Raw genomic sequence first — 27,913 nt, 5'->3', positions numbered from 1 at the left:
CTTCACTTTACATCATTTTAAATACTGACTTTTGCATGACTAGCCTAGCATTTTTTTCTCATTACAATTTGTATAATCTTGAGGAAATGACCACTGCAGAATAACATAACATAACATAACATAATTACATAATTATTTGATAATGACAATTTTATTTTAAAATGAAACAATGATTAGAATTCAATGATAAACATATACAATGTTGTGGTGCTCTGATAAACTTGCAGTGTGAGGCATTGCCCAAATTGATTGAGGTGTTTTATTTTGTGTGCTATGTGAGATTTTGAAAGCAAAATTGGGAGTATATCATTTTGTGTTAAGAGTTTTGCAAATTGAAACTGTGTTGTGAAAATTGAGCCAAAGTAATAGTAAAATACTGACCATTTGCAGTTTCTCTCTAACTCTCTCCCCTCCCAACCCTCCAGCTACAGACTCACAGACATAGCCCTACACACACTCTCAATATATGATCTATTTTTACTCCCGGTAATGTACTAAATTTGGTGTTTTTTTGTTTTTTCTTTTGTCTGCAATGGTTTATTGCAAACTTGCATGGACATTGAATGTACATTTGATGTACATCCATTTTTTTCTTGTTACTCACTTGTCTTTCACATAAATATTTTAGCACTGTATTGCACTATTGCACTAAAAAAGAGATTATACATACACTTAAGAAAGAAATTACATGCTATAAATTAATTAATGAATTACTTATTTTGTGCAACTTTGATCTATTTTAAAATTCTGTAATGGGACAAATAGAAATCAAAGTTATTTGAAGAGTGTTTCTCATGTACTAAAAAATGTAACAATGTGAAATCCATTTTAGGGTGGACTTCCTCTTTAATTTGCTGCAGCAATTACAGGTCTAAAATCACCCTGCTCAAAAAAAAAAAAAACCTAGCAGAAAAAAACATACCAAAAGTTCTTCATGCTGCTATCATGCTTCTGTGAAAGTGTGTGTGAGATCCCTTTCAGATCTGTTGATAATAGAAATGTGGATCCATTTTGGCATGTGAGGTCCTCAGGTGGACATCAAAGATAATTTCCCTCACTATAAAGCACTTCACTGCAGTATGTTGGCTGAGGATCAAAGAGTGCATGGTATAGTGAGACCACACACAAACACACACACATACACACACCTGTACAGAACATGTGCCAACTGTAACCCCACGTGGGAGGGTCAAGGCACGGCTCACACTAGCGCTGAATAGGGGTCTGAGGATCCGATCCCCCCTTCCTTTGTGATCTGTCAAAGTGAACAATGACCTTGGACAGTTCAAAAATAAACCACAGAGTGTATCAGTGCTTTTAGAGCCCACAGCCACCCCGGTTTTGTCAGATGCCAAGAGAGAAAAAGAGCCGTTTTGTTAGTCATCAGCTTCACACCAGGGCAGGGAATCAATCTACCTCCCTCTGTGTACAAGAATATGAGAAAGTTGAATTATGTCTCTCTTGCTGACTGGTGTGTGTGCTTATCACACAAGTGAGCACCTCTTTTTAAGCATACGCAGTATAAAGCTGTTGACATGGTGGGTGTATTTCCAAGAATGTATATGTTTAAGCATATCACCAACGGGTGGAAATAATGTGCTGTCATTGAAGTAATTTTGTATATTTGTATATTTATATTTTTGAAAGGGAGGTTTTCACATTTGCTTTACACAGTGTTTAGATTTGAAATTCAATTTTATCTCTATCTGCTATATTTTCTTTGAATACATTTACTGATTATACATTTTGTCAGGTCTTTATTTGCATTACATCATAAATTGCTGAATCATCTGTATAAACACTGTGAAATTCCATTAAAACATTAGATTTAAAAAGATTCAAAGGCACACAGCCGTGTTCATAAAACGTTTTACAGTAGAAGAAAACTCAACTTAGACTTCCAGAGAGAATTGCAACATCAAAACATCTAATAATGTAGCATATAATTTCAAATATGGTTATATATACAGTAATTTAAAAAAATTACCAATATAAAATAAAGATCCTCATTTACAACAACAAGATTTAGACCAACTATAAGCAGTTTTTATGCAAAACTGAAAAACATTTCAAATTTAAACCATATTTAAAGCAAAAGTCAAAAACAACCTCTTAAAAAAAATAAAAACATTCAGCAATTGCAACTTACTGCAGTGATGTAGCATTATGAATAAGCTATAACTATTTTTTGTGCCTCTGGCTGGTTTCTTCACATTAGCTGATGAGGCTCATGGGTACAGCAGTATTTAGTACCAGTCACCATAAAGTATGTAACAATATATATGTACATGTCTTTAAGAAAGTACATTTTAATATTATACTCTAACTTAATGCAATATCATGACCCTGTAATAAATTCTCCAGGAGGCCCCTTTGTTAAGTAACACTGATATTACTGTTATAACTGAAGTAAACTTGAAATTTACAGTGGGGAAAAAAATACATTAAAAACTATTGGCTCCATCTATTTCACTACTCCATCCCTGTAACATTAATGCTTACAATGATTGTAGATTTTAATAGTAAATAAAAAAATCTGTTTAAAAACAAGACCAACAGTTATCCAACACACCTGACTTTTCACCGGACAATTACACACACACACCGGGACTACACCGTCTTAATTACACACACAGACAAACCAATACTATAATCACCTGCTTCAATCACGCATGTGATAATTTGTGCAGCAACATCCGGCTCGCTGTAACAACTCAATGAATGAACTCAATATGTAAGAAAGTAAGAAAAAAAGAGCGTGCGGTCAATATACATCAGTCTTGTTTTTAATCATGTAGCCCTGTCAATAAAGGTTTTTTGTACTTTAATGAAGCAGTGTCCCTTGAGTTTTGGGAGGGATCCATTCTTCTTCTTGTGCATTGAGTATTATGCCTACCTGTGCATCAGGAACAGCTGCTTACTATCAGATCCAAGTAGCGCTTCCCCCTTTGTTTTTTCTTGCACTCAAGTCTAATTTCATAAAGCGACTCAAGTACAGCAATAGTTACTGTAAGCATTTACTGAGTTTAAGAGCTTAAAATTGTTAATCATAGCTTCGTTAAACTGTCTAAAATTCAAAGATTTGCAGATCACCACGTTATGTATTGTCCTCTTTTCCTTTTTGCATTGTATTAAATCTAACAATGCCTTGATTCAGTGCCTTTTAGTGTTCTTTCCTCTACTGCATACTGCATAATATATAACATGACTGTACCTCCATGACCTGACACGCTTAAAAAACAAAAACCAGAAGACATGTTGTGCTTTCGTCAACTCTCCCTTTCATGTCCCCACACCTGGCTACAGCTTCTCTCTGCCCTGCATCACCACATCAAATAGAGGTTCCCAGGCAAACTCACATCCACTTTATCCCTGAGGGGGCGGCTGACTCAGCCAAAGTGCACATCTGCCTTGTTGTTTTTACTACGATTCCCATCTATCCCTGCCCCCTGTCGATCATCTGTCATCACCTGACAGTCAAGACACAAGGTGCCATGACACTAGTTTTTACCGAAAAAGGGTGGAGAGATACTTATTTCCCTCTTCATACCAGAGGGTTTACATGTATGGCTAAAGGCGATAGTGAGGTTACTGATGTGCCAGGGGGGTCACGACCCAGGAGGTACAGTTGAATCACTGTGAAAAGGTGTGTGTATGTGTGGGCGCTCATAACATCTCAAACCTCTGATCTTTTCCTTCCACAGAGAAGATGAGAAGAAATATTTCTACCTGTACCTGAGTCAGGGCTTCACAACAAGTCCCCCAGTGTTACAAAGTGTTGATTGGACAATTGATTGCTTTTTTAATAATCTAGCCATCTTTTTTTCTGTCCTTTCCAAAACCAAAAACACAAGAGCAAAAGTGTACGGAATGGATTAAACAGTCGGTTTGTCTGCTCTATCATAACCTGCAAAAGTTAGCACGCCCGGCTAACTAGCTTACTACCTACAGTAGTAACCGTGTGTTGCTTTCAAGGCCAAGGGGGACATAATTAACTACTAGTTTGTGGGGTTACGTAAAAGCCCTGTTCATGACCATCATCACTGTGTAGCATGGAAGCTGCTTCTGGATGCGTAAAAGTTGAAGCTAACATAAGCGTCTCTGTCCTGCTCTTTACTGGATTTCAGTTTAAGCTCTAGCAACTCCAGCAAACATTACCCAAACACATCGGTTAGTACTCATCCTAAAAGCCTCTTCTTTTGTAATGTTAAAAGTGAAACAAGCTAAGCAGCCAAACAGGGTTATGTCAGAATGAAATATACAGTCTGACCTTATATTTTTCCTTATCATTATGCTAGGACTAGCAATGCAGTTTCTTTATTTCCTTGTTTTCTACATAAATCATCAACTGAATTTTTGTTGTTTTAAAATGGGTCAGCTGCAAACATTAAAAAGTCAGTCGTAGACAGAATGTTCAAGCAAGTCATGGCGCTAATGTTAGCTAAATTAGCTAGCTACAGCTGACAAAATCTGCTAGAAACAGTTGTCATTTCAGTAAACAAAATCGGTGGCTAAAAATGCTAAACCCACCCGTGTGTGAAATTGAGAACCCATTTTTTCAAAGATCACTAAGAACTTTGATGGCAAATCTGACACCGAAATCACTGTAAACTGTGTGGTGTGAGCCCAGCTGGTCAATTCAGTACCCACAATTTTGCTGTGTAGGACTGGTTTCAGTTTCCTTTTTGCTCCTTTGTTAATGTGAGGAAAGGCAGAGTTATTGTGTGAGGAAGCATAAATGCTGCTGTGATAAATACTGTGAGCTATGTGTGTGTGTGTGTGTGTGTGTGTGTGTGATTCATCACCTCAGACTCATTACAGCAAAACACATCAGAGGCTCTGTAGAAATCTCTATCCAAGTCAGGGCTGGCCGGCGCTGGGTTGAATATTGTCTTTACTGTAACAAGAAACCAGGCAGTGATCCATTTTATTGACCAGTGTCAAATATAATCTACAGGTCACTCAGGATAACATACAATCATTAACAAGGGTTGAAAAAATATTTGAAATTGTTCTCAATAATACACCCTGTTATAGCTGTCAGCTCGCCTTTAAAAGGATACAATTTTGACAATGTCCCTCTGTGACACAATTTACAATTGTGTGATGTTTCTTTTCCATTTGCTGAGCTTCACTGTCAAAGTCTGGCATTACCTTAATTAAACTTTCAATGGGAACAAAGGCTAGTGGGCTACCATTGGGGACTGCTCTCGCAGGCAAAGCTCAAGTGGATAAGCTTCTATAAAAAGACACCTTTTAAACGATTAAATTAGCATTCCCCCGGAAAAGAACACTGGAGAAAAACAAAAACAAAAAAACAAAACGCTGGTGGAAACGGCCTCACGTCCTGTAGCTGTTCGTGGTGAGCTGTAACCCCTGCAGTTCCAGGATTGTGTGTGTGGAAAAGATTCAACATGAGGTATATAACCCTATATATGTGCAGTGTGTGGGTGAGATGAGTTGTGACCCTTTCCTGTGTGTGTTGAGGAGCGCAAGAGAGGGAGAGAGCAAGAGAGAGCACGAGTGTTTGTCAGAAGTAATCCTCTGTACGTATTGCACATCACTGTCTTATGCATATTCATGAGCGGAGAGCATTAATGCATCTAATACCATGATTTCTGTGTATGTGTGAGGATAAGCCCAGCTTGACGAAGCGATTAATTCTGATATCTCTGTGTACAAAATAAAGCCTCATGCAAGTGTGTGTGCATGTGTGTGTGTGTGTGTGTGTGTTTGTGAGGGAAATATATGTTCAGCGTTGGTGACATCAAAGTCTGTTGCGCAAAAGTGTGTGCCTAGTTGCTGTGTGTGTGTGTGTGTGTGTGTGTGTTTGCGTGGGCACATAAGAGAGCAGCTGCGTGGGTTTGTGCAAGGCTTTGGCCACCTGGCGCTTTGAGGTGGATGCTGGGCTGCTCACGAGTAAAAGTGGAAATAATGTCTCTCTCTTTTTCAACACACACACACTCATACTGTACTGTATGTATACCCACATGAGCCACGGCCATTTCACAAACTGGGCTCTTTCCGACTCTTCTTCTCCCTCTCTGTCTGTCAACTGAATTGCACCTCAGTTTTTATCACTTCGGTTTCCAAGACAAGTGCGAGATCTCTGAAACGTGATGCCTCAGTTTTGCATGAAAGGAAGGATCATTGTCTTCCCCCTAGTCTGTTTTCAGCATAGACTGTATAAAATATGGATATGGTCTCTGTGACATCGCCCATAGGTTTGTGAAGAGCCAGTGTGAAGCTCAGTGCCTGACTCCGCCGGCTCCGTGTGCGTGGAGCTGAGGCGGCCGAATGAAGCCTGGTTGCTGAAACCAGCCACCTGTGACGGCAACCACCTGTCAATCAAAGCTGCCACATGCTTAATTATGCATAACTTTAAGCCTTTATATAATTTAAATGGGTGAGTTATATAAAAATTCAACCCCGTACAGTTGTTATTAACGGGTAAATTAGCTATAGAGACCAAAACCGTTTTTTGTACCAGGCTGTAAACATGTTTATTTCTGCTGTGAAGTTGGGCATTTTAACATGGATGCTTAGTGAAACTGACTCACTTTTGGAGGCAGCCTCAAGTGGCCATTCGAGGATCTGCACTTTTTGCACTTCCGCGTTGGCTTCATTTTTCGGCCAAGGAGGCTGCCGCTTAATTTTCAGCCCTCTATCTGTTCTGTTTTAAACTCTACTTATTCTTGTATTTCTTGCTATTCTCGACACTTAAAGGACGATGAAACGTTATGAACACCGACAAAGTGAGACGCATGTTCCTGTATTGCTCACTAACTACACAATGATACTTTTCATGTCAGTGTCAAGGTTTCACTACGACTGAGAGTACCAGCACTCACACCTGTATGAGCTGCTTTGGGTCACACTGTCAATTAAAGGTCCAGTGTGTAACATTTAGGAGGAGCTACTGGCAGAAATGGAATATAATATTTAGAAATATGTTTTCATTAGTGTATAATCACCTGAAAATAAGAATTGTCGTGTTTTCATTACCTTAGAACAAGCCATTTATATCTACAGAGGGAGCGGGTCCCCTTCCACGGAGGTCGCCATGTTGCACCGCCATGTTTCTACAGTAGCCCAGAATGGACAAACCAATCACTGGCTCTAGATAGGGCCGTTCACATTTTTCACAGACACCGTAGTTTCTCCCACACACTTGGAATGGGAGGAAGATCCAAATGGTATTCAAATTGTTGTAAACTGCAATTCAACGTTAGATGCCACTAAATCCTTCATGCTGGGACTTTAAGGTATTAATATTGTGTTTTTTATAAAAAATAAAACCTTTTTTTGTTTTTATTATTGCACTTATATTATTATGTTGCATGCACCTAGTACTTAAATATTACTACAAAACAGTAATTGCTATGTAGTTCTCCAAACGCAAAAAGAGTGCAGAGGCCAATGGCTCAATCAGTTTCACATGCAGTGAGTCCAGGGATCCTTACAGAATAAGGCTGCAGTTATTCTAGTTTTTTCTTACCGTCAACAAAAGCCATGAAAGACCAACAGAAACAATGTGTTAGTCCATCTCTCAATACTTTTCAACTTCCCTACTCTGTCTGTGCCACTCAGTTCCAAACCCATTGGTAAATCTTTAAAAATGGGTCACAAATATAAAACCTTTATTATCTCTGCCAGCGTAAGCCTGGAGGGAATAATGCATTTGGTCGTGTGTGTGCGAGTGTAAGTGTGTGTGTGTGTGTGTGTGTGTGTGTGTGTGTGTGTGTGTGTGTGTGTGTGTGTGTATCTGTTCACAGCTAATCTCGCATAGTACTGGACCCATCAGACTATTATTTTTTATAAATGTATGCTCAAGGACCTCTCATGGTTGCGGTGGTTCAGCATTTTTGAAAAACCTATTTTATTGACTGAGCCTATCGTAAAGCTTAGACTTTCGTCTTTTCAGAAGTATTCGCCATTTTACGATATGCGTTACAACACAGCAAAAAGCAGTTCCGGCAATCGGCTAGGCTAAAAACAAGGCCGTATTTTGGCCTTCGACGTGGCTCAAAAACTTCCATAGAGAAGTTTGGTCTCATCTTGAACCGGAGCATCTGCAGATTAATTCCATAGCTGATATGTTATGATCCGCTAAAGTTAGGCATGACAGGAGATTAATAAATCCCTGTTTTTGTTATCTTCGCCGCCATCCTGACTCTCACAACTGAGTGAGGTTCAACTCTTCTTTGTTTGGGCCGGAAGAGAGAGGTTGAGAGGGGTTTTATTTTGTGTGGTGGTACAACAAAATGTTCTAAATAAATAACAATGTTTAAATTCAGAAGTTTGGACTTATCGTGCCATTTATTGTTTCCTTATTAAGTTTATACAGTTAGGCAAACCCAGGACACTCGGTTAGAATACCATTACACTATTCTATGCATCCTAAAGAAAACTGAGACTATACTATACAAAAACACTTTCTTAAAAACGTTGCATACGTCTACAGTGGTGTGAAAAAGTGTTTGTCCCCTTCCTGATTTCTTATTTTTTTGCATGTTTGTCACCCTTAAATGTTTCAGATCATCAAACAAATTTAAATATTAGTCAAAGATAACACAAGTAAACACAAAATGCAGTTTTTAAATGAAGGATGTTATTATTAAGGTAAAACAAAATCCAAACCTACATGGCCCTGTGTGAAAAAGTGATTGCCCCCTAAACCTAATAACTAGTTGGGCCACCCTTAGCAGCAGCAACTGCAATCAAGCGTTTGTGATAACTTGCAATGAGTCTTTTACAGCGCTGTGGAGGAATTTTGGCCCACTCATCTTTGCAGAATTGTTGTAATTCAGCCACATTGGAGGGTTTTCCAGCATGAACTGCCTTTTTAAGGTCATGCTACAGCATCTCAATAGGATTCAGGTCAGGACTTTGACTAGGCCACTCTAAAGTCTTCATTTTGATCTTCTTCAGCCATTCAGAGGTGGACTTGCTGGTGTGTTTTGGATCATTGTCCTGCTGCAGAACCCAAGTTCGCTTCAGCTTGAGGTCACGAACAGATGGCCGGACATTCTCCTTCAGGAGTTTTTGGTAGACAGCAGAATTCCTGGTTCCATTTATCACAGCAAATCTTCCAGGTCCTGAAGCAGCAAAACATCCCCAGACCATCACACTACCACCACCATATTTTACTGTTGGTATGATGTTTTTTTTCTGAAATGCGGTTTTACTTTTACGCCAGATGTAATGGACACACACCTTCCAAAAAGTTCAACTTTTGTCTCGTCAGACCACAGAGTATTTTCCCAAAAGTCTTGGGATCATCAAGATGTTTTCTGGCAAAACTGAGATGAGCCTTAATGTGCTTTTTGCTCAGCAGTGGTTTTTGTCTTGGAACTCTGCCATGCAGGCCATTTTTGCCCAGTCTCTTTCTTATGGTGGAGTCATGAACACTGAACTTAACTGAGGCAAGTGAGGCCTGCAGTTCTTTGGATGTTGTTGTGGGATCTTTTGTGACCTCTTGGATGAGTCGTCGCTGCGCTCTTGGGGTAATTTTGGTTGGCTGGCCACTCCTGGGAAGGTTCACCACTGTTCCATGTTTTCGCCATTTGTGGATAATGGCTCTCACTGTGGTTCACTAGAGTCCCAAAGCTTTAGAAATGGCTTTCTAACCTTTTCCAGTCTGATAGATCTCAATTACTTTCTTTCTCATTTGTTCCTGAATTTCTTTGGATCCCGGCATGATGTCTACTTCACTTTGTCAGGCAGGTCCTATTTAAGTGATTTCATGATTGAGAACAGGTGTGGCAGTAATCAGGCCTGGGTGTGGCTAGAGAAATTTAACTGTTATCTTTGACTAATATTTAAATTTGTTTAAACTCTCATGCAAGCATGCTGGACACAACCTGCCCTGCACTCCTCCCTGTTCCCCACCCACATGCCCCCAGACACACCTGGCAGAGATCCGCACTCTACTGAGTGCACTCTTCTAGTATTCAGTATGTAAATGATGTATAACTTTATAACAACATACATAAGATGGCCGAGAGATGCTCCGAATCATAAAAAGTTTGATCATTTACAGTTCCATGGCGATTGAGAAGACACTTCAGAACAGCTACTGAATGGACCATGAGATGAGTTTTTGGTCAACCTCAAATATATAGTTACATTTTTTTTAAAAAGGCTCAGTAATCAGCTGGGCACTGTGGTTTTTAGCAAAGTGCATTTGTTGGGGACTATTTTCAGCCATACAGGTGCTCTTCAAGATGAAAAAACTGGTTACAGAAGAGTAATGTTCATCAGGCACTCTTAGTCAAAGCAAAGGAGAAATGTATATTAAATGCCTTTATTTACTCTGACACAGAGGCGATGATCATTTCTTGCAGACGGAAACCTATTGGATTTTCAAGTTTTCTGTGACAATTTTGTTGTCCTTTGCAAGACTGCATTAGACAATCTTGAATGTCGATTAATGCATCCATATAAAAACCTCTTTATCTATACTATGATAAATGCATATCCCTGCCACTCCCCTTTACAAGTCACTCCCTCTCTTCCACTCAGAAGAGGAATCATCAGTTTTTCCTCCTCTTCCCGATCACATTAATCCAATCTTCTTCAGAAGCTCACATGCATATCAAACATGCGATCCAAATTAAGCACAACAATGGGACGCACGTTAACCCCGTGCTGATAATGTAAGCTTAATTATGCTGCTAATAACATATGTGGAGTACTTCAGTGGCATTAACAGGCACCCATCAGTCAGTTAGTGAAGTACTAACCACATACTGTATGCCATGTAAACAGGATAAATAAAGTATCACTGTATCATGTAAAAGGCTTACTCATGCTGTACTCAGACTATTGTCAATAATCATATTATTATTTGTAGCCATGGACAGTACTGGTAGGAAGTACAATGTTGTCTTCCACTATCTGCTCTCCTATTTGCCTTATCTGTGGCGTGACCACAGTGTTTGCGTCAAGTGTGCAACTACATTGCTGATGTCAAATGCATAGGCCTATTGCTCATGAAGTATACATGTAATAAGACTGCTGAGGATGGAAGCTTATCAATATGCACAGAAGAGTAGCTTGTGTGAAATCCCAAATACACTGATGCATGAAGGAACCTGCCTCTCTGATGCAAGGAGCTGCTTCCGTGGACGTCACATTAACCGGTGTGTCGGTCTCAGGTTGCTTTGTTTTGCCTTCCAGGTGTTAGTGAAACCACACAAACACACTCCAGCACACACACAAATACACACACACACACACACACACACACACACACACACACACACACACACACACACACACACACACACTCACAGCTGCTGGGACAGATGTGGTAATACTGGGATGTGTGCATACTGAGTCACGTCTGGCAGGAGAGCGTGTGTGCGTGTGTGTCATGACTCTGGGCTTTTGTTGCACGCAGGTTCAAAGTCTGGTCACACATGTGCTGGAAGAGCAGCCAGAACAGTTCAGAAAGTACAAAAATACAGCAGTTTGTTGCTGTGGTTGTTTTAGAAGGAAAGGTGGCTGGAAAACAAGGGTAGCGGGAAAACAGAGGAAGACAGAGATCACTTACACACTCTTACATGCATGCACACGACACACACACACACACACACACACACACACAAAAGAAATGAGTCATCAGTGAGTATGTGAAAGGGCTTTAAGAGGCTCTAATTGCATCTGATGAGAAATATAAAAGCGGCTTCTTGCTCAGACAAGGAAGAGGGGGAGGAAGACAGGGCGAAGACGGAAGAAGAAAGAAAGAGTGAAACTGCACAACTCCTACCATTTCCTCAGTTCTTAGAATTAATTTAATTCCATTAACTTCTCAATATTAAATGGTAGATGGTAATAAATTACATATATGCATATGTTTTCCTCTCAAATAATTCCATGCAAGGATAATAAACTCTTCTTGATAGGTTATCTTGACAAGTGTTTCTGAGAGCTGGCATCCACAGTACGTGTGGCTCGTTGGTGACATTTGCGTAATTTGAGCGGCGCTTCACCCCCGCGTCATTAAATCCTCGCCACCAAACCCATTAACACCCATTCTCTCCAGAGAACTCCATTTACGCAATGCTCTGGTGCGGCAGCGTCGAGGTGGCATCTTTGCCAAGCGTCTTCGCTCGCCTTGCCTCTCTCCTGGCGCCACACGCCGAGCCTAATCCCGTGGTGCGGTCGACACGGTGAGGAGGGGGGTTCGGGGAAAGAGGGTGGCGCTCGGCAAGGCCATCTGGGTATCCCATCTGCAACACGGTTATGGCTGCGACTCTTTCGTTCTGGCAGCCTGCAGCGAGCGATTACCGACGACAGGCCCTGATGATAGGGACAAGAGGCTCCCCAGACGTCTTGAATGACGCGGAGGCCTGCTAATAATAGGATGCTGTTGAAGACGATGAGCTCAGTAACCTGGCTATCACCAAAAAGATGGAAGGAGGAAGGGACAGAGGGAGGGTGGTGGTCTACAAGGATCCTGTTGGCTTTTATTAATGTGTGTATAGACGTGGTGGTTGATGTAGAAAGTGAGCAGCAGGGACACAACAAACACTCATGAAAATATTACATTAGTCCACTTCTCGCACTTAACTTGATAAAGGGATATGAGTCAGTGGGAAGCATCTCTCTGAAGAGTGTAGAAAAGTGTAAACGTGGAATACAAACAGAAAAGTCACATGACTGATTGAGACCGATCTTTTCGTCCTCTACTGTGTTTTTCTATCCTAAAAAATGGCATTGTGAGACATGATAAAGTGATGAAAGTAGGCCTAGTTTTGTGAAGAATGAAAAAAAGACAGAAGTTCAAATCCTGCTTACTTTGTCGCCTTCACACACCTGGTCAATTGCTGTGCTTGTGGAATTATCGGTTTCAGAAAGTTACAGAAATTGTTGGACGCAGCTGATTGTAAAGGGGGTTTTGGAAGGTGTTCGGCAATCCATCAAGCCCTTTGGTTGAAGCGTACTGACACCTTAGGGCAACTGACAGAGAGCGTGTGGAATGGGACCACCAGCAGGAAATAAGAACGCATGTCTCCTGGTGAAATATGTGTGTAATTGTTTTACTTCTGTGAAAAAACAATGGTTTTATTTTATTGCTTATGAACTGAACTTTTCATTTGCAATGTAATGTTTTTAATGATTTAATGCTGCCTGGAACTGCATTTAAAGTGGGATACTGTATCTAAAACAGATTTTTTTTTGACAATGAAACAATTGAAAAGTGGCTGTTAAAAGTTTGTAGTTTACTTCTTCACAGAAAATGTAGGCTGTGGTCTGTTTGGATTCACAGCAGCTAGAAGAATAGTTTCCAATAGTTTACCGATATTAACATAATTCTAACTTTGCCAAAATACACTTCTGAATCCTCTTGCTCTCCGCTGTTAAGCTTGTTAGTTGCCGCATGTATTGGTTTGCAGAGCACCAGCCTTCCACTCTTGCGTTGATCCGAACCGCTCTATCTTGGCTTGTTAGGCTAGCCTGACAAACTTACCTCCTTACAGTTTGTTCGACTGAATTCCTACTGTAGTTTAATGATTGGCTACTCGGCACGTCACTCAAACAGTTCCTGTAAACAAAACACCAGAATGAGGCCAACTAATTATTACTACCTGATTGAGTGTTCTTTCTTTTCTCTTTATCTTCAGTAAACGTAAAACTTCTCAGACATGTATGATCTGTTGTGTATAGAATGCACAGTGTCACGCTAGCCAATAAGTAATGGCAGAGAAGCTCACCTGGCCGAAGAGAAGCGGGCTTAACAGGGTCGTGCATGAGGATTAAGACAGAGGCCGTGTATATAGTCATATTTGGCCATAGTTTCTATGGACATTGATACTTTTTTGGACACATTATCTTCCTCCGTCCCTACTAGGATCCATTGTAACACCACGAATCCACACTGACCACAGCCCTCCTTCTCACTTAGGAGCAAATCTTTTATAGCCCCATATCATGCCAACATGGGATAAGGGTTTCAAAAGAAAGACGTTTGTTGGCGTATCACGTAAAGGTAAAATGTGATCCAAATGTAAAAAAAAAAAAAAAAAAATTACAAATGAATCTGCAATCACTCCCAAATTGTTTGCCAGAACACACAAACTAACATAAAACAATATTTTATGATGCTGAACAGATGAAGAAGCAGTCATGATCAGTTGAAAGTACCCAAAATTACTTTCTATCTAAAAGTTGAACTCTTCTACTATATATGTGAATAAATACCTGTAACTTCTATGGTCAAACAAAGGACTTATTGGGCCTTGAAAGACCAAAGCAACCGCAGTTGGTGAAAATAAACACAGTTAATTGGATGCAAATATAACCACCTGTTCTGCACTAAATAAGAGTAGCATTATAAAAACGTACATAGCTTCAGATGAAGCGGCACACATGCTGTGGACACACCATCACACACAGCACACTGACACACACTGACCTTTGTTCTTCTGAGCCATACGTAGTGCCTGCAAGGACGTCTGTGGGCTGATCTCTAACTGGCACAACAGCACTTTTGCATGACTGATGGCTGGAAGAGCTTCCTGCAGCTCCTCACTGCCCAGCAGCATGTTGGCACCAGCTACGATCACAATGGCATTCTCACCTGCCCGTGGACACCAAAAGAGATGTGTGAGGATACAACAGCCGCTGATGCCGCATGGTGACTTTGAGAATCCATGGGAACTCTCTAGTTCATAAATAGGGCTAAATTGGGGATATGTGATGTGAGAAACTGTGGTGACTTACTGTACATTTTATTTTTACACTATGTTAGAAGGGCAATATACAAACTGACATTTGGCATTAAAACGGAAAATATGTACAGCGTCAAACGGGACTTCAGTAGTCAAGTTTCCATCTAAATTTTGGACAAGTTTTTACCGAATTTTGAGAAAAGTGGCGTAAGAAAATGCTAATTAACGTGCGTTTTCCATCCACTAATGTTTTAAATATTAGAAATTGGGCGCACTGAGAAAATCAGTTGCTGGTGCTAAATCTCCAGTCAGGCGCCATTAAACCATTGCAGCGAGACGACGTAACAGAACGCCAGTCAAACCTTAAATGGTGGAAAACCATGTGGAAAATGTGATTAAAGTATGGCATTTCTGTTTGTTCATGTATTGATTTGAGGAAAGTTACAGCCTCCGCATCGTTCCACACAGGTATTTTTATATGCAAACTGAAAATGCAGGTAGACGGAAAAGCACTTAATGACACTTTTCAGTAACCTAAGCCATCTGCCTTTTAGACATGTGTTTTATATTAAAGAAAATCAGTCAATTTAAAATGTGCTGCAAATGAACAGTGACTTTCAGGTGCCTGTTGAAATGCCTTATTAAGCCTTTAAGCATACACTCAACTTGTCATTACATTATAACCTTCAAAATACTTCAGATAAACACCATTTTAAACACATAAACCTTAATGTTTTGATATGTATCTCTTTGGTTTGATTTTCTTCTTGAACAATTAATTTACCTTTTCACACTAATGCAAAAATGGCATGTGCACATTGTTTTATAGGTCTTTATTTCCTAATTGCAATCTCTCAATTAATTTCGCTTAGACCTCTGTCTTTCAAAACATTGAACTTAAACAGTCAACTGCATGACATAATGATGCATGAGGGTGCACTTTCCTGACGATGTTAAATGGTAGAAAAGGGATGCAAATCCAAGAGGGCATCCACATGTCGTGGGAGTTTTTACATCACCTGACTGTATTTGCTACATGACAGAAATTGCTCTCCACGTGGAAAGCCTTGGACTGTAGCAGAATGGAACCTGCGGATACTCAGCATGGTTTGGTGCATTTAAGCATTTGTATGTGACTATGTGTGTGTGTGTGTGTGTGTGTATCCGGCGATTACAGCCACTTGAGCATTGGTGTGTCAATGGCGGTACTGAATGCATAGGCGCACAGTGTGTGGGTGTGTGTGTGTGTGTGTGTGTATTAGCGAGAAAGAGTACATCGACAGCACACGTGCACTCTTGGTTACGCATGCACGAGACCATTTCTACAACTGAAAGAGCTTTCAGGATCTCAGCAGGGTGGTATAGGCTAGCGGCAAAAGCATTTACCTGCATCGTTGACAATGATGGAAGCAGCTCCTGTGGCTGCGTCAGAGGTCTGCCCTACAAAGTCTGAGACAGAGAGAAAAGATGAAAGGTGCAAAACAGAGTTTGAACGCATCAATTATTTGTCTTTCCTGCGAAAAGAAATATGTTGCTTTGCTTTCTTGACAGCATAGTCAAAAAACTGAGACCAACTTTCCTCAAACACCCCTCTGAAAAACAAAATGTCACCATAGTAACCACTACTACTAATTGCTTGAAGTGCAATTTGGCTCAGGTGACTGCTTATTGGCTATGAAGCGACAGGCCACAAACACCTAGAGTCTGATACAACTTCTGAAAAGCAACTTCATTCTTAACAAATCCAAATGATTTAACGATCATTGGCCATAACAATAGAGAAACATTCCAGTATACCCAAAAGCCTTGAGTAGCTAAAAACAATTGACAAAATACAGACTAAAAAAACATTGCACTGAATGTGAACTTTTTGCCATGCAACATGGAAATGGCAACCAATTTGGCATATAATGCAAAAAACCCTCTATCTTACCTGTGTGTACACCATTGTCCTTGAAATTCTGGATGTAATTGTCTCCAAAGAAGTCTTTACCAACCTAGAAAAGATTGAAGGCAAAACGATAACAACAAAGAGAGTGTCAAGCGGGGTCAGACTTGGTTAGCGGCAACTTTTGAAAAGTGGTATACTCAAACCTCAGTTGGGATGGATTTTCGTGTGCCCTGCCAGCATACTGGCATAGTGCCGCCGCCGAAAATGTGCAAAAACGAACACACAAAGTCAACAAACGCACACACGCGCAAACACACGACCAGCTGCGCCAAGCCTTCAAGACACGATAACCCCGCCTTCACGCCTCTTCATGCCCACCTCGCTTTCGTTTTATTTCCCTCCTTCCCCTCTTCCCCTGATCCGCACAGGGATGTCCACATCTGTAGCTACTTTGGGTTGTGGAAGGGGTCCCCACCTTGCCCCGAGGCGCCTACTTCGAACCCACGCTTTCCAAAAAACGTGCCAAAACGCGGGCACTTCTAGCTGGCTGTGATAGTGGGTTGGGCTGGTATTGGCTGCTTGGCCCCATTCTCTTTGAAGAGCGGCCTTCCGTCTTGGATGTTTTTGACAAGCCCGGGTGTCTATTTTTGGGTTCTCCCCATGCCCGGAGAGCTCCTACCGCACTGGGTTGTTATCGATCGGGCCTCTTTCTTCTGACAGAGGTGGGGCTTCGGTGCTTTAGTGCTCAGGTTGAAAGGCCATACTGAGCTTACTGATTGGAGACTCAGGGTTGTATGGTATGGGAATAGGCTTGTTTGAAGGCGCGCAAGCTTGGGTGGGCGTATGCATGCGGTATGGTATTGATCAAGACAAAATGAGGCATGGAGAGTTGATGTGGTGAAATGACTGAAGTGTGAACGAAGCTATAAGGTTTTGGGGAGTTGTTAACTAGTTGGTGGACTATGGTAGCTGATGGCTGATTATTTATACTGAGTAAAATGTGGATGTGCCAAAGGCTGGACAAGGAAAATAACTTCTTTTTTTTTACTGACATGTGCTAGGATCCAAACTAACACACAAAAACTCTACAGCACAGCATCAGTGATTGGCTGCAAACATGATTCCGGTGTCATACCTTGCAGACCATAGCGGTTTTGGCCCCTAGTCTTGCAGCCTGTATGCACTGGTTGGCCCCTTTCCCTCCGAAGCCAATGAAGAACTTGTGACCATGGATGGTTTCCCCGGCTTTGGGTAGCCTTGGTGCCTGGCTGAGGGAAAAGGCAGGTAATGAGCACAATTTTAAGGAGTACACATTCACATTCAAAAGAACCTCACATGATTTGAGAAATTAAACATTAAGATTCCTCTCCTTAAAGGAATGCTTTGCTCGGATTTTGAATTTTTATTTGCTTTTTTCATCTCAACAGTCTCTTCATACTGCACTTTAAAGTTTGAAAAATGTTTTATTTGGCATTGTGAGTGTTCTACATTAACACCAAGGAGTACAGGGAGATATCAAAATGTGAAGACAACCCTTTAGGGCCAAACCTTATCATGTTAAAATGTGCACACAAAAAAAACAAAAAAAAAAACAGGTTTCTGTGGAGTCTGCTGAGGATTATATCTTTTGGTCTTGTCAAGGTCCTTCACAGGAACGTCAATAAAATGCAAACTTGCAGGAATGAATGGGGCATACTAAACTTTTTTCCTTGAGTCTTTCCCCCCATTTTCCGTTTTCCATACTTAAACTTAAACACAACAGCAGTAATAAAAACAAAGACAGAACATGGAGTTTATAATTGTTTCATCATTCTAAAAAGCACTCTAGATATTTTACCTAGACATTCAGTCAGATATGCCCATGCAAGTGTCTCCAAATTTGCTAATGATGCAACCAGCAAAACCCACATGTGTCTCAACTTGACACTGGCTGCGCCAGTAATGGCTGACTCATCAGGGTTGGGTAAAGTCCCACCCCTCCCCTCAAGGTTGACATGCCACAGGTGGGTGCCTTCAGGAGGCGCTGTCTGTTCCACTGAGTCCTTATTCCTTCCATACTGTACGTCAGGATGCTGTGGTCTGGCCCTGGGCCAGCGCTGCCCAGGGCCGAAGGGTTTGCGGATGGCGAAATGTTGTCATAAACTTGTTTTTCACCCTGTTGTTGCTCTTTTTTTATGCTTGTGTGTGTGTGTGTGTGTGTGTGTGTGTGTGAGTGTGTTTGTGGCAGGTGTGCTATTACAGTAAGTTCACTCAATCCCAGGATTTCCAGTAAGTGAGACGCCGGTGGCAAACACTAGAGGTTGTTATAAATGCTGCTGTTTTTGCGCCGGCGTGTGAAAACACTAAAATTCCAAAGGCTATAACAGGATGTAGACTGAAATGTGGTAAGAAGCAAATGGAACAAAGGACCAACACATGTAAATATACATGCACACACACACCTCCTCCACACACACATTACCTATTCTACTTGGTGCAGCTATCTTAGTAAAGTTTTCCAACCTGTGTGACTGATGTGTTCTTGGGGGAATATCTTTTATAATGGTTACTACTTCCATATACACTATATATCAATAAGGTGAAAGACCATTACAGGTAAAACCCAGTGAAAATGTATAGGGCAGAAAACATTACAAAGACAACAACAGTGCTTAATAAATAGATAATAAACACATCTGAAAACGGAACAAAAAAATATCCCAAAAATAAAGGAAAGATATTACAAAAATACATCCCTCACAAAATGTCTACTGTGATAGACTAGCAAACTTGTCCTGGGTGTCCCCCGCCTCTTGCTCAATGCTCATCTATCATAAAGACAAAAAGAGCGACTGATACCGCTATCATATCTGTATGGTCAATATGACTACCGCCAGTAGCTGGTTAGCTTAGCTTAGCAAAAAGACTGGACACAGGGTGAAACAGCTAGCTTGGCGCTGTCCAAAAGTGACAAAATAAATACACCAAAATACACCAGCACCTTTGAAGCTCACTGATTAACACGTTACATCTCGTTTGTTTAAACCGTCACTGTGAGGTTGCCAGGCTCATTCACAGTGATGGCAAAGTTCCAGGAAGACCGGACAAGAAATAGTTTGGCACATAACCACCCGTAAAACCACACCTAGGTTTTTGTACAGATTAAACAAATGCTATATGCCGTGTTAATTAGTGAGCTTTAGAGGCAGATTTAGTTACTTTTGAACACAGCTAGGCTAGCTGTTTCCCTGTGTCAGCCTTTGTGCTAAGCTAAGCTAAGCTAATTGGCTGCTTTAGCGTAAAGATATGAGCTTGGTACTGATCTTCTCATCTAACCCTGGAGGGAAACCAAATAAGTGAATTTTCTAAAAATTTCAAAATATTTGTTTAAATTGAATTTTGTTTCTTCCGAACTTCAATTTCAATGCTATATACCACTAAATCCTACACACTGCTCCTTTAACATTAGCTACTTACGGCTCTAGCTTAATACGCAAAGGACAGACATGAGAGTAGTATCCATCTTTTCACGTAACTCTCAACGTGACAGCAACTAAGCGTATTTCCAAAAATGTCAAACTATTCTTTTTATGATTTTTTCCCCCGAACTTATTACTTACAATAATACCGAATATTTCAGGTAGTACCTAGGGCCATTTTCTGTTAGAAGGATTGTCCTCTTACCGACAAACTTCTTGAGTTGTTTGGCTAAATCTCCTGTCTCCTGGTGTCTGTATCCATTCACTGTGATAGCCTGTTTGTTGGAATCTAGTTCTACTTTATCTAGTAGTTGCTCTGCTTGTCTTCCTTAGTTCTTTCTTTAGTGTCGTGCATGATGCCATTAAACTATCTGATAAAAAGGCTTTTTTTCAGCTGTAGAGGCTGAAAGGATTATCATGTAAGAAGCATGTATCTGTGTCCTTCATACACAGGTCACTAACCAATGTTCTGCCTTCTCATTCTATAAAAATTACCAGGAATCTGATTTGTTGTGCGTCATATTCGATCTTAATATTTAAGTGCTCAGGACATTTATTGGGATATTCATAAAAAAAAATTGTGATAAACAATGAGCACAACCTTTGTAAATTATAAAAACACTGTCAACATAACATTTGGCCGACAGCCACCTGAAGCCGGATAACTGACAGGTAAGATAAACAGATTTCCAAATTCTTAAATAAACCCACCCACGCCTCTTCATGCCCAGAGAGACACTTGGCTATTGTTGTCTGCGGTGAGTGCACCAAACAAACAGGGCACTTATGTGCTAAAGTGCAACCTCAATGCGTTTTCTCCCATGGAACCAAAAGGCCAAAGCAGGTGTTCAGTGACGTGAAGTGTTTGCTTTGAGGCTGGCTCTCATTTCCCTCTCCTCCGTCTCTATTAAAAGTCATTCCTCAGCTGCTGGTATGCAACAGGGGGAAGTTGGACAGATTGAAATGCTGCTTTCTAAAGTTTAAACTAGAGCTTGTCTTTCCCTTTCCCTACACAACCTCATAACATAGAAGCAAAGCAACATACACATGAGTGAGCTCCAGCTTTTGCATGTGTTAATCAAAAATTAAAAAAAAAAAAAATCACTGAATGACAAATGATGAAAGTATTCTCATCTTGTATATTTTTCCTTGTCCACGAAGGTCCCTTTAGCTGAAGCTCCAGTAAATCGGGACAAGGTGAAGAAACTTAACAAAGAACTGGTTGAGCAAAGATAGCATACCTCACATGGGCACGGTGAGCTGCTTCGCTAACAAGAGGTGCAGTGTCGGAGTAGGACGTGGGCATTTATTTTTGTGTGGTCAGACCATTTGTTGGAGCCACGTGCATGTTGCTATTATTCACTCGGTGGTTAGAAACAGCTTATATCAGTGAATATAATAAGCCACTTATCAACCTATTCAGTGTCTGAATTGGTGGGCGCTTATGGAAGCATCACAGCTTTGTTTCATGTTTTTTTGCTTATATCAAAGACAGAGATGCAAAACTTTGCACTTACCTGTAGAGTTATTACAGCTGGTAATCATTTTAACATTATACACTACAGCTAATGGTAACTGCGGTTGTAACTGACTATTTTCATGATTAATTGATTAATCGTTTGGTCTATAACATCAGCAAATTGTGAATCATCACGTTTCCAGAGCCCATGGTGACGTTTTCAAATGTCTTTATTTTATCCGACTAACAGTCCAAAACCCGACGATACTCAGTTTACTATCATAGAAGAGGAAGAAAACCAGAAAATAATCCCATTTGAGAAGCTGGAACCAGCTGCCATTTTTGCTTGAAAAATGATTCAGCGATTGGAGTCAACATTTTTGCAGATTCATTTTCTGTCAAGCGACTAATCAATTAATTGACTAAATGTTACTTACCACATTTACAGCCGGGGTCCAAATTTGTGAGTTTGGCCTTGGGATTCACTCTAATACAAACACTAGGTAACGGTGTGTTTACTGTGCTTTCATTAAAAACAATCCTGTGGTACATTGTGGTTCTGCTCTGTAACTTGGGAAACTCAGGTTTCACTGAGCAGGTGAAAAGTGTCTCCACTCAGTAAACTGCGGCAGTAGGGGGCACTGTATGGCTTTGACAATGGGTTAAAAGCCTGAGAGGCTCTGCTCTTCTTCTTTGTGCACTGCATATAGTAGACGATTAAACATAACTTTTTACTAAAAAAAAAAAAAAAAAAAAAAAAAAAAAAAAAAAAAAAAAAAAAAAAGAGCATAGTATGCTCTTCAGCCTGACCGATACATTTATAACAAAACACCATAGAGATCTGTGTAACACTTGTGTGTTTATATGGCAAGACAGCAGCGGAGAGAGACAGTGTGTGAGAGTGTGTGTCAGTGTGTGTGTGTGTGTGTGTGTGTGTGTGTGTGCCTCTGCTGTCTGTCAGTTAATTGTGCAGCCACCCAAACACTGGCTGTTCAAGACAACTGGATTTCTAACTTCAAAGCCATGCATATCACTTTGAAGGGCTGCAAATGTATTCCAACTACCCTCCCCTAGCTGCATTCTGACCTCCATCCAAAAAGCCCCAGCCCCACAAACACATACACACACACACAAACACACACACACACTCTCCAAAAACAGGCCATTTCCCGTTAGCTTATTAGGGTCTTAATTGACAACTCCTGCCCTTCAAAGCAAAAAGTCACTGGCTGAATTGCTAATGAGCAACAAAATAAATACTTGCCCCCAAAAAAACCCAGTAGGAAAAGGCATATGTTTTTGATAAGTGGGGACTTGTGAGTGACAACTCAAATATGACAACTTGAGTTGGAGTGTGTACTCCCTAGAATGCCATGCAACTTTTCTCCCACTGGCACAGATTGTGAGTTGTTTATTCAGATCTCCATTTGCTGGCAGCCAGGTGACAGTTATTATTCCCGGGTTTCACATAAAAATATAATACAAGCTGTGTGACAAAACTGTCGCACAAGCTCAAACAACACGCTTCTTCACGCTGACGGAAGAATTTAGTTGGCTGGAGCCCAAGAACTTGACATTATACTGTATTGACTTTATGTATCTTTTGAGATTGTGTCATTCCTCACAAAAGGTTATGGTAAATGAGGGTGACAAATTGTTTTCAACTAACCCATTGTTGCTGGAGTTGATGACTAAACATTTGTGGGAATGGATCCTACTTGGCTCGACAAATCTCACCACGTATGAGGATGATGCAACACTGACATTTTAGTAGGCAGCAATTATACCAGATCATCTGCACACTTTTGAGTCTGAAACCTGAGTCGGATTTACCATGGGCCGGTCACACCTGCATCATCTGTCAATGACTAGATCACTAGTAGTAACCCGCTGGAGTAGTGAATCAATTTTAATATCTTAGAACAGCAGCTGATGAGTTTTTTTTTTTTTTTTTAAATGTAAAGAATGATCTGTTCTTCTGGTAGAAAATGTTATAAAATGTAGTAGAAGGACAAATGTCTGCCTATTGAACCTGAAGTCTGCTCACTATTATTACCTAATGGCCTAAAAAGCTGTTGGACCAAACACTCTTAGACAAGGGATGTTCCCTACAACATTTTGGGCTTTTGGGACGAGTATTGAAAAGGCATTATCTAAGTTTAGACTACTTCCTCTATCCTTGTGTAGACAGGATTGTGCAGTCCATTTCAAGCCATGATGGAAAACACCCATCATCCCTTATGCCATATTTTCCACACGTTCACATGTCAAAATAAAATCTCTGAAGGAAAATAGTGGTTGTGGTGGTTAATAATAATAAAGGGAAACATGTTTTAAGCAAAGACAATTGACCGTTTCCTAAGCTACACCCCCTAAGTTACTGTTGCTACGCCTGTCAACCTTTCCTTTCTGGTGCGAGACATAATGCAGTTTACAATGATAACGGTGGCAGATTTAGCACTCAAAATTCTTAGTAATTTTTGAAACAATGTGTTTCTGTCATAGGTAATACACTTTTCAGCAATAAAGCCGGAAAAAAGCTACAGGCCGCATCATCTCCTCTTCTGGTCCAGAAGAACTTTGGCTTAGCTTTTTAAAAGAAATCCAATCAGACATCATTCAACCATGTTTCAGCATTAAAGCCGAAAAAAAACCAAAAAAAACAAACAGATTAAAACAAAAATGTAGACAAATTTGAAGGAGCTACCGGCCGCTGCATCTACATGCGCAGCCGTACACACTGTTCCATGCCTGACACTTTTATTCTTGTGTTTTTGGTTTGGGAAAAGCTAGAAAAAGACACCTCCCTCCACACTCTTTAAATGCCGAGTATCACTCTCACGAACTTCTTGGACTGTTTCATTTGAAGGATTGTTAGAGGCCCAAAGAGGTGACTGTGTCCAGTATTTCACAAGAAAAAGCATAAATTAGTGTCATAAAGTCAGAATAAGTAAATATAATTTTGTAACAAACCTTTTTTTTTCTCCATTCTTTTTTATCCCTAAAACCATCTTGTGGCCCTTCATATTTATGTTAGGACCGCTGGTTGGGAAGGACTGGTTTAAAAGGCAGATGAATAGTCCTATAATTATTTTTGAAATACTATGATTACACATTTCAAACCTATTTAATGTATTTCTAAAATATTAAAAATGTATACATTTTCCAAAATCTATCCAAAAAAATCCGTCTTAGAAACCCATCTATGTATTAAGCAAAGCCACATGGGTCGTGACCCAAAGGCTGAGAAACTGCTTTACATTTTCAAAATACATGTCCTAATATGGTCATGGAAAGTTGCCCAATGTGCTGCTTCCTGTTGGGTCCACCTGAGGAAGCAGAGGAGTTTCCTGAACCCAGATTTAGTTTTAGACTTTGAACTCAGCCTTCTCATAACATAAAAAGGGTGATTTATGATCATTTTAGGACACACACCGAGTACTGACACAACTTTCGCTAGCTGGTAGTGATTAAGGAGACAGAGTGAAGTAAGGGCAAAGTTTACTCACCTCACCAAGTCAGTCATACAGGAGCCGACTACCAACACATCAAAATCCTCTTCAGTCATGATCTGAGTAAGACGCACATTTGCATTAGTTCTATAGTAACAACACTCATTTCTGGACATGAAATATCTTCATTTGAATTACGCGTTGACGATTTAGGACACTCCTGAATTTCTCAACATTCGTCCAGCCTTTCCATAGTGGACTCCATGGGTGCATACCAGGCAAAATATGTAAACTACTTTCCCCTCAGCCTCCAAACAAAAATCACTTGATATTATTTATCTCCCACATTAGCATGAGCTTGACTGAAACAAGGAAGAAGGTAAAAATAGAGCATTCATCGCTGGCTGAGTTGGACAGGTTCCAATATTATTGGGGGTGGGGGTGGGGGGGTTTCAACGCTACACCATGTGAATGCACCACAACCCAGCAAAGTCTATAATTAATTCAATCCTCAGCTTGTATCAGAGCTAATGCTAGTGTGTTAATCTCTTCAAATCTCTGCCTAGGCAGTGGAAGACTTGGAAAGCCTGGCCGCTGGCTGCAGGATGGCTCAATTCTCTCTCCCACATCTCGCAGTATATTGTCTTCCCTCGGCAGGCATGAAAAGGTAGCGTAGAACCTTCCACGTCTCGACTGCAGGAGAATATTATGAGATCTGCATTGTCCGACCACTTGAAACAGCCAGGAACCCTCTTAAAAATCTCCCTCTCTCGTTGAATTTGAGGCTGAATTATCATACAGTAGCCGACCTACCGGAATATGTGTTTGCAGACGCAGCTTGTAAAAGGTGCTTAACCATTACTCGTAAACTACAGCTTGACAAAAGCTTCCACTCAGCCTCAGGCAAAACAATACACAGGTATGAAACATAAAGAATGAATTAAGAGATGATCTGAGAGTTGACACACACATTTTTTGGGACTTGAGCAAAGCATGCTCTCAAAGGACTGCAGTCATACGTTGAAACTAGTGAGTCTAAATGCAAATCAAAGTTTAACAATTTAGACTGAGCCATGAGCAAAATTCAGAAGAAATTGTTGTTGGACCCATTTTAAAAAAACTTGTAGGATTACATATTTTGCCTATGTGTGGTTGGGCAGTCAAGACTTAACAAGATAATGATTGTTATTACAATGATATGACCATTTATGTTTAAAAAATGCTTTTCAGAAGTTTAGATAATGACTATAATCACCAAAATACTTCTTTTACTCTCACTCCACCCCCAAGTTTGTAAAAGGCTCGTTTGTATATTCGCAGTGTCATATTTTCCTAACCATTTAAGAATACTCAAAAGACAACTGTAGCTGAATGTTGAACTAATAAGACAAGCCCTCATGTCACTGAATGATTTACACCAGTAATGGTTGATGGATGATACCCAACTAAACATATATTTCTGTTGCTGTTTCTAATGGATACTTAATTATTCGTAGTTATTCTGAATACCCATGATGGTGGAATTTCCCAGTTGTGAATCAGCCCTATTCTACGCTCTCACGTAGGAACACCACCGGTCTTGCTACACGTACCGATAGAATTTGCCCTCATCGTTCTTTTTCATTTCCCAAGTTCTATTTGTTTTGTTTGTACAGGACGCACACATTTCAGGTGTCATTTCACATGACACTTTGAATGTTTTTCAGGCTGTGATGTGGTTTTTTGATGGACTAAGAGAGATAACTGTCTGACAGCCATCCACCCCTCAAGTCTGTCATCTTCTGTATAAATACAAGGAAGGGAAATGTAACAAGACTCATACAGGTTTATGGGAAATACATTAACGTTTACATGTATTATATAGACTTTTATGTATATATGAGTATATACTGTATGTATATAAGCATAATTAGGTATACTCGTACTTAGACAATTAAAGTACTTAAGCAAGCACTTATGTACTTAATTGGGTGCTTGAGTACTTACTAAAGTATTATAAATAAATATACTTAATATGAATACTGCTTGAGTGTTCCATTGTTGATGTATCTACCTGTAAGACATACTCCAATGTTAATAGCTGGTCTTACTACTGCATAAAGTAATGATGTGGAGTATACATTTAAGCAATACACCAGGTAGTATTGGCTCACTGTACAGTATGCTTTGCATATAAATCCTTATTGTGCAAATAAGTAACTTATCTATAGCTGTCAGATAAACGTCCCAATGTCATAAAATGGAAATATAAAGCTAACTTTTAAGCAACTAACGTTAGGGGTAGGGTTAACCTAACGTGTGTGTCGCCAAACATACTTTCCAACTCTGGAAATATACGGATCATTGTGGAGCAAATCGACAAAAACCCAAAGGTAATATGACCCAGCTTAATTAGACGAACGCTAAAGTCAAATAAAGTGTGTTGAGACAAACTGTTGTTGAGAAATGCGACGCAATAATTACCTTGCATTCAATTCTGTTCTTGCTGAGGAGGGGACATATCAACACCTACAGACTACAGACAAGTGACGGTCAAAGTGCATAACGACAGCTGCCTAACGTTATAGCTATTGCCAGACCCATTGTTGTCACAGAATAAGTACATACCTATTTAGTGTTGCATAAAATTGATTAGGTACAATTATGTCAAATGAAACATACTTTATGAGTATATATATCACTGAGAAATTTGGCTCTGGCTGTGAAAACAATCATTGTATCAACAGGCATTTTTACAGACGGCTAAGTGCGGGGCTAACAAAAGGACCCAAACAACACACACCGGAAATTTTGAGAGAATGAAGTAAACATTGGCGTTAACGCTTAAATTATCTGACTTCCGGCTCTTTCAGGTACTCTAACTCACACCGCATGTTGTATTTAAATGGGAAATAATGAACAGGTTATTTTTTGAGTAAGCTAATCGTTCAAATTGCGGCAATTTCGCTCCATTCTGTGGTAAGCTAACAATGGCT

At 40.2% G+C, this 27,913-nt stretch overlaps 2 protein-coding genes across 6 annotated transcripts in view; one reads left to right on the top strand and one right to left on the bottom strand.

The window, feature by feature from the left end:
• The window catches only part of rbks (ribokinase), a 41,272-nt gene that overhangs the window by 12,774 nt on the left and 585 nt on the right, over window positions 1-27,913 (bottom strand). The window contains exons 1-7 of one of the 4 annotated variants that reach the window (XM_044165931.1): window positions 27,402-27,542; window positions 24,996-25,057; window positions 17,705-17,837; window positions 16,612-16,675; window positions 16,065-16,127; window positions 14,423-14,587; window positions 4,806-4,897 (exon numbers count right to left, since the gene is read on the bottom strand). In XM_044165931.1, the coding sequence (XP_044021866.1) occupies window positions 4,806-4,897; window positions 14,423-14,587; window positions 16,065-16,127; window positions 16,612-16,675; window positions 17,705-17,837; window positions 24,996-25,054 (576 nt within the window). In that variant the 5' untranslated portion in view covers window positions 25,055-25,057; window positions 27,402-27,542. Of the gene's footprint in view, window positions 1-4,805; window positions 4,898-14,422; window positions 14,588-16,064; window positions 16,128-16,611; window positions 16,676-17,704; window positions 17,838-24,995; window positions 25,058-27,401; window positions 27,543-27,913 lie in introns of those variants that run through there. The other 3 variants (XM_044165933.1, XM_044165932.1, XM_044165934.1) reach the window with 3 other exon arrangements.
• Window positions 27,642-27,913, top strand: part of babam2 (BRISC and BRCA1 A complex member 2) — an 86,089-nt gene continuing 85,817 nt past the window's right edge. The window contains exon 1 of one of the 2 annotated variants that reach the window (XM_044165929.1): window positions 27,642-27,790. The gene's annotated coding sequence lies outside the window, so the exon portion shown is untranslated. Of the gene's footprint in view, window positions 27,897-27,913 lie in introns of both variants that reach the window. The other variant, XM_044165930.1, reaches the window with a different exon arrangement.

The sequence above is a fragment of the Siniperca chuatsi genome, linkage group LG15 (genome assembly GCF_020085105.1).
Source record: "Siniperca chuatsi isolate FFG_IHB_CAS linkage group LG15, ASM2008510v1, whole genome shotgun sequence".
In the NCBI taxonomy this organism is placed as follows: Eukaryota; Metazoa; Chordata; class Actinopteri; order Centrarchiformes; family Sinipercidae; genus Siniperca; species Siniperca chuatsi.
The sequence above is the reverse complement of the archived record's forward strand: the minus strand, read 5'-3'. Positions and strand labels throughout refer to the sequence as shown.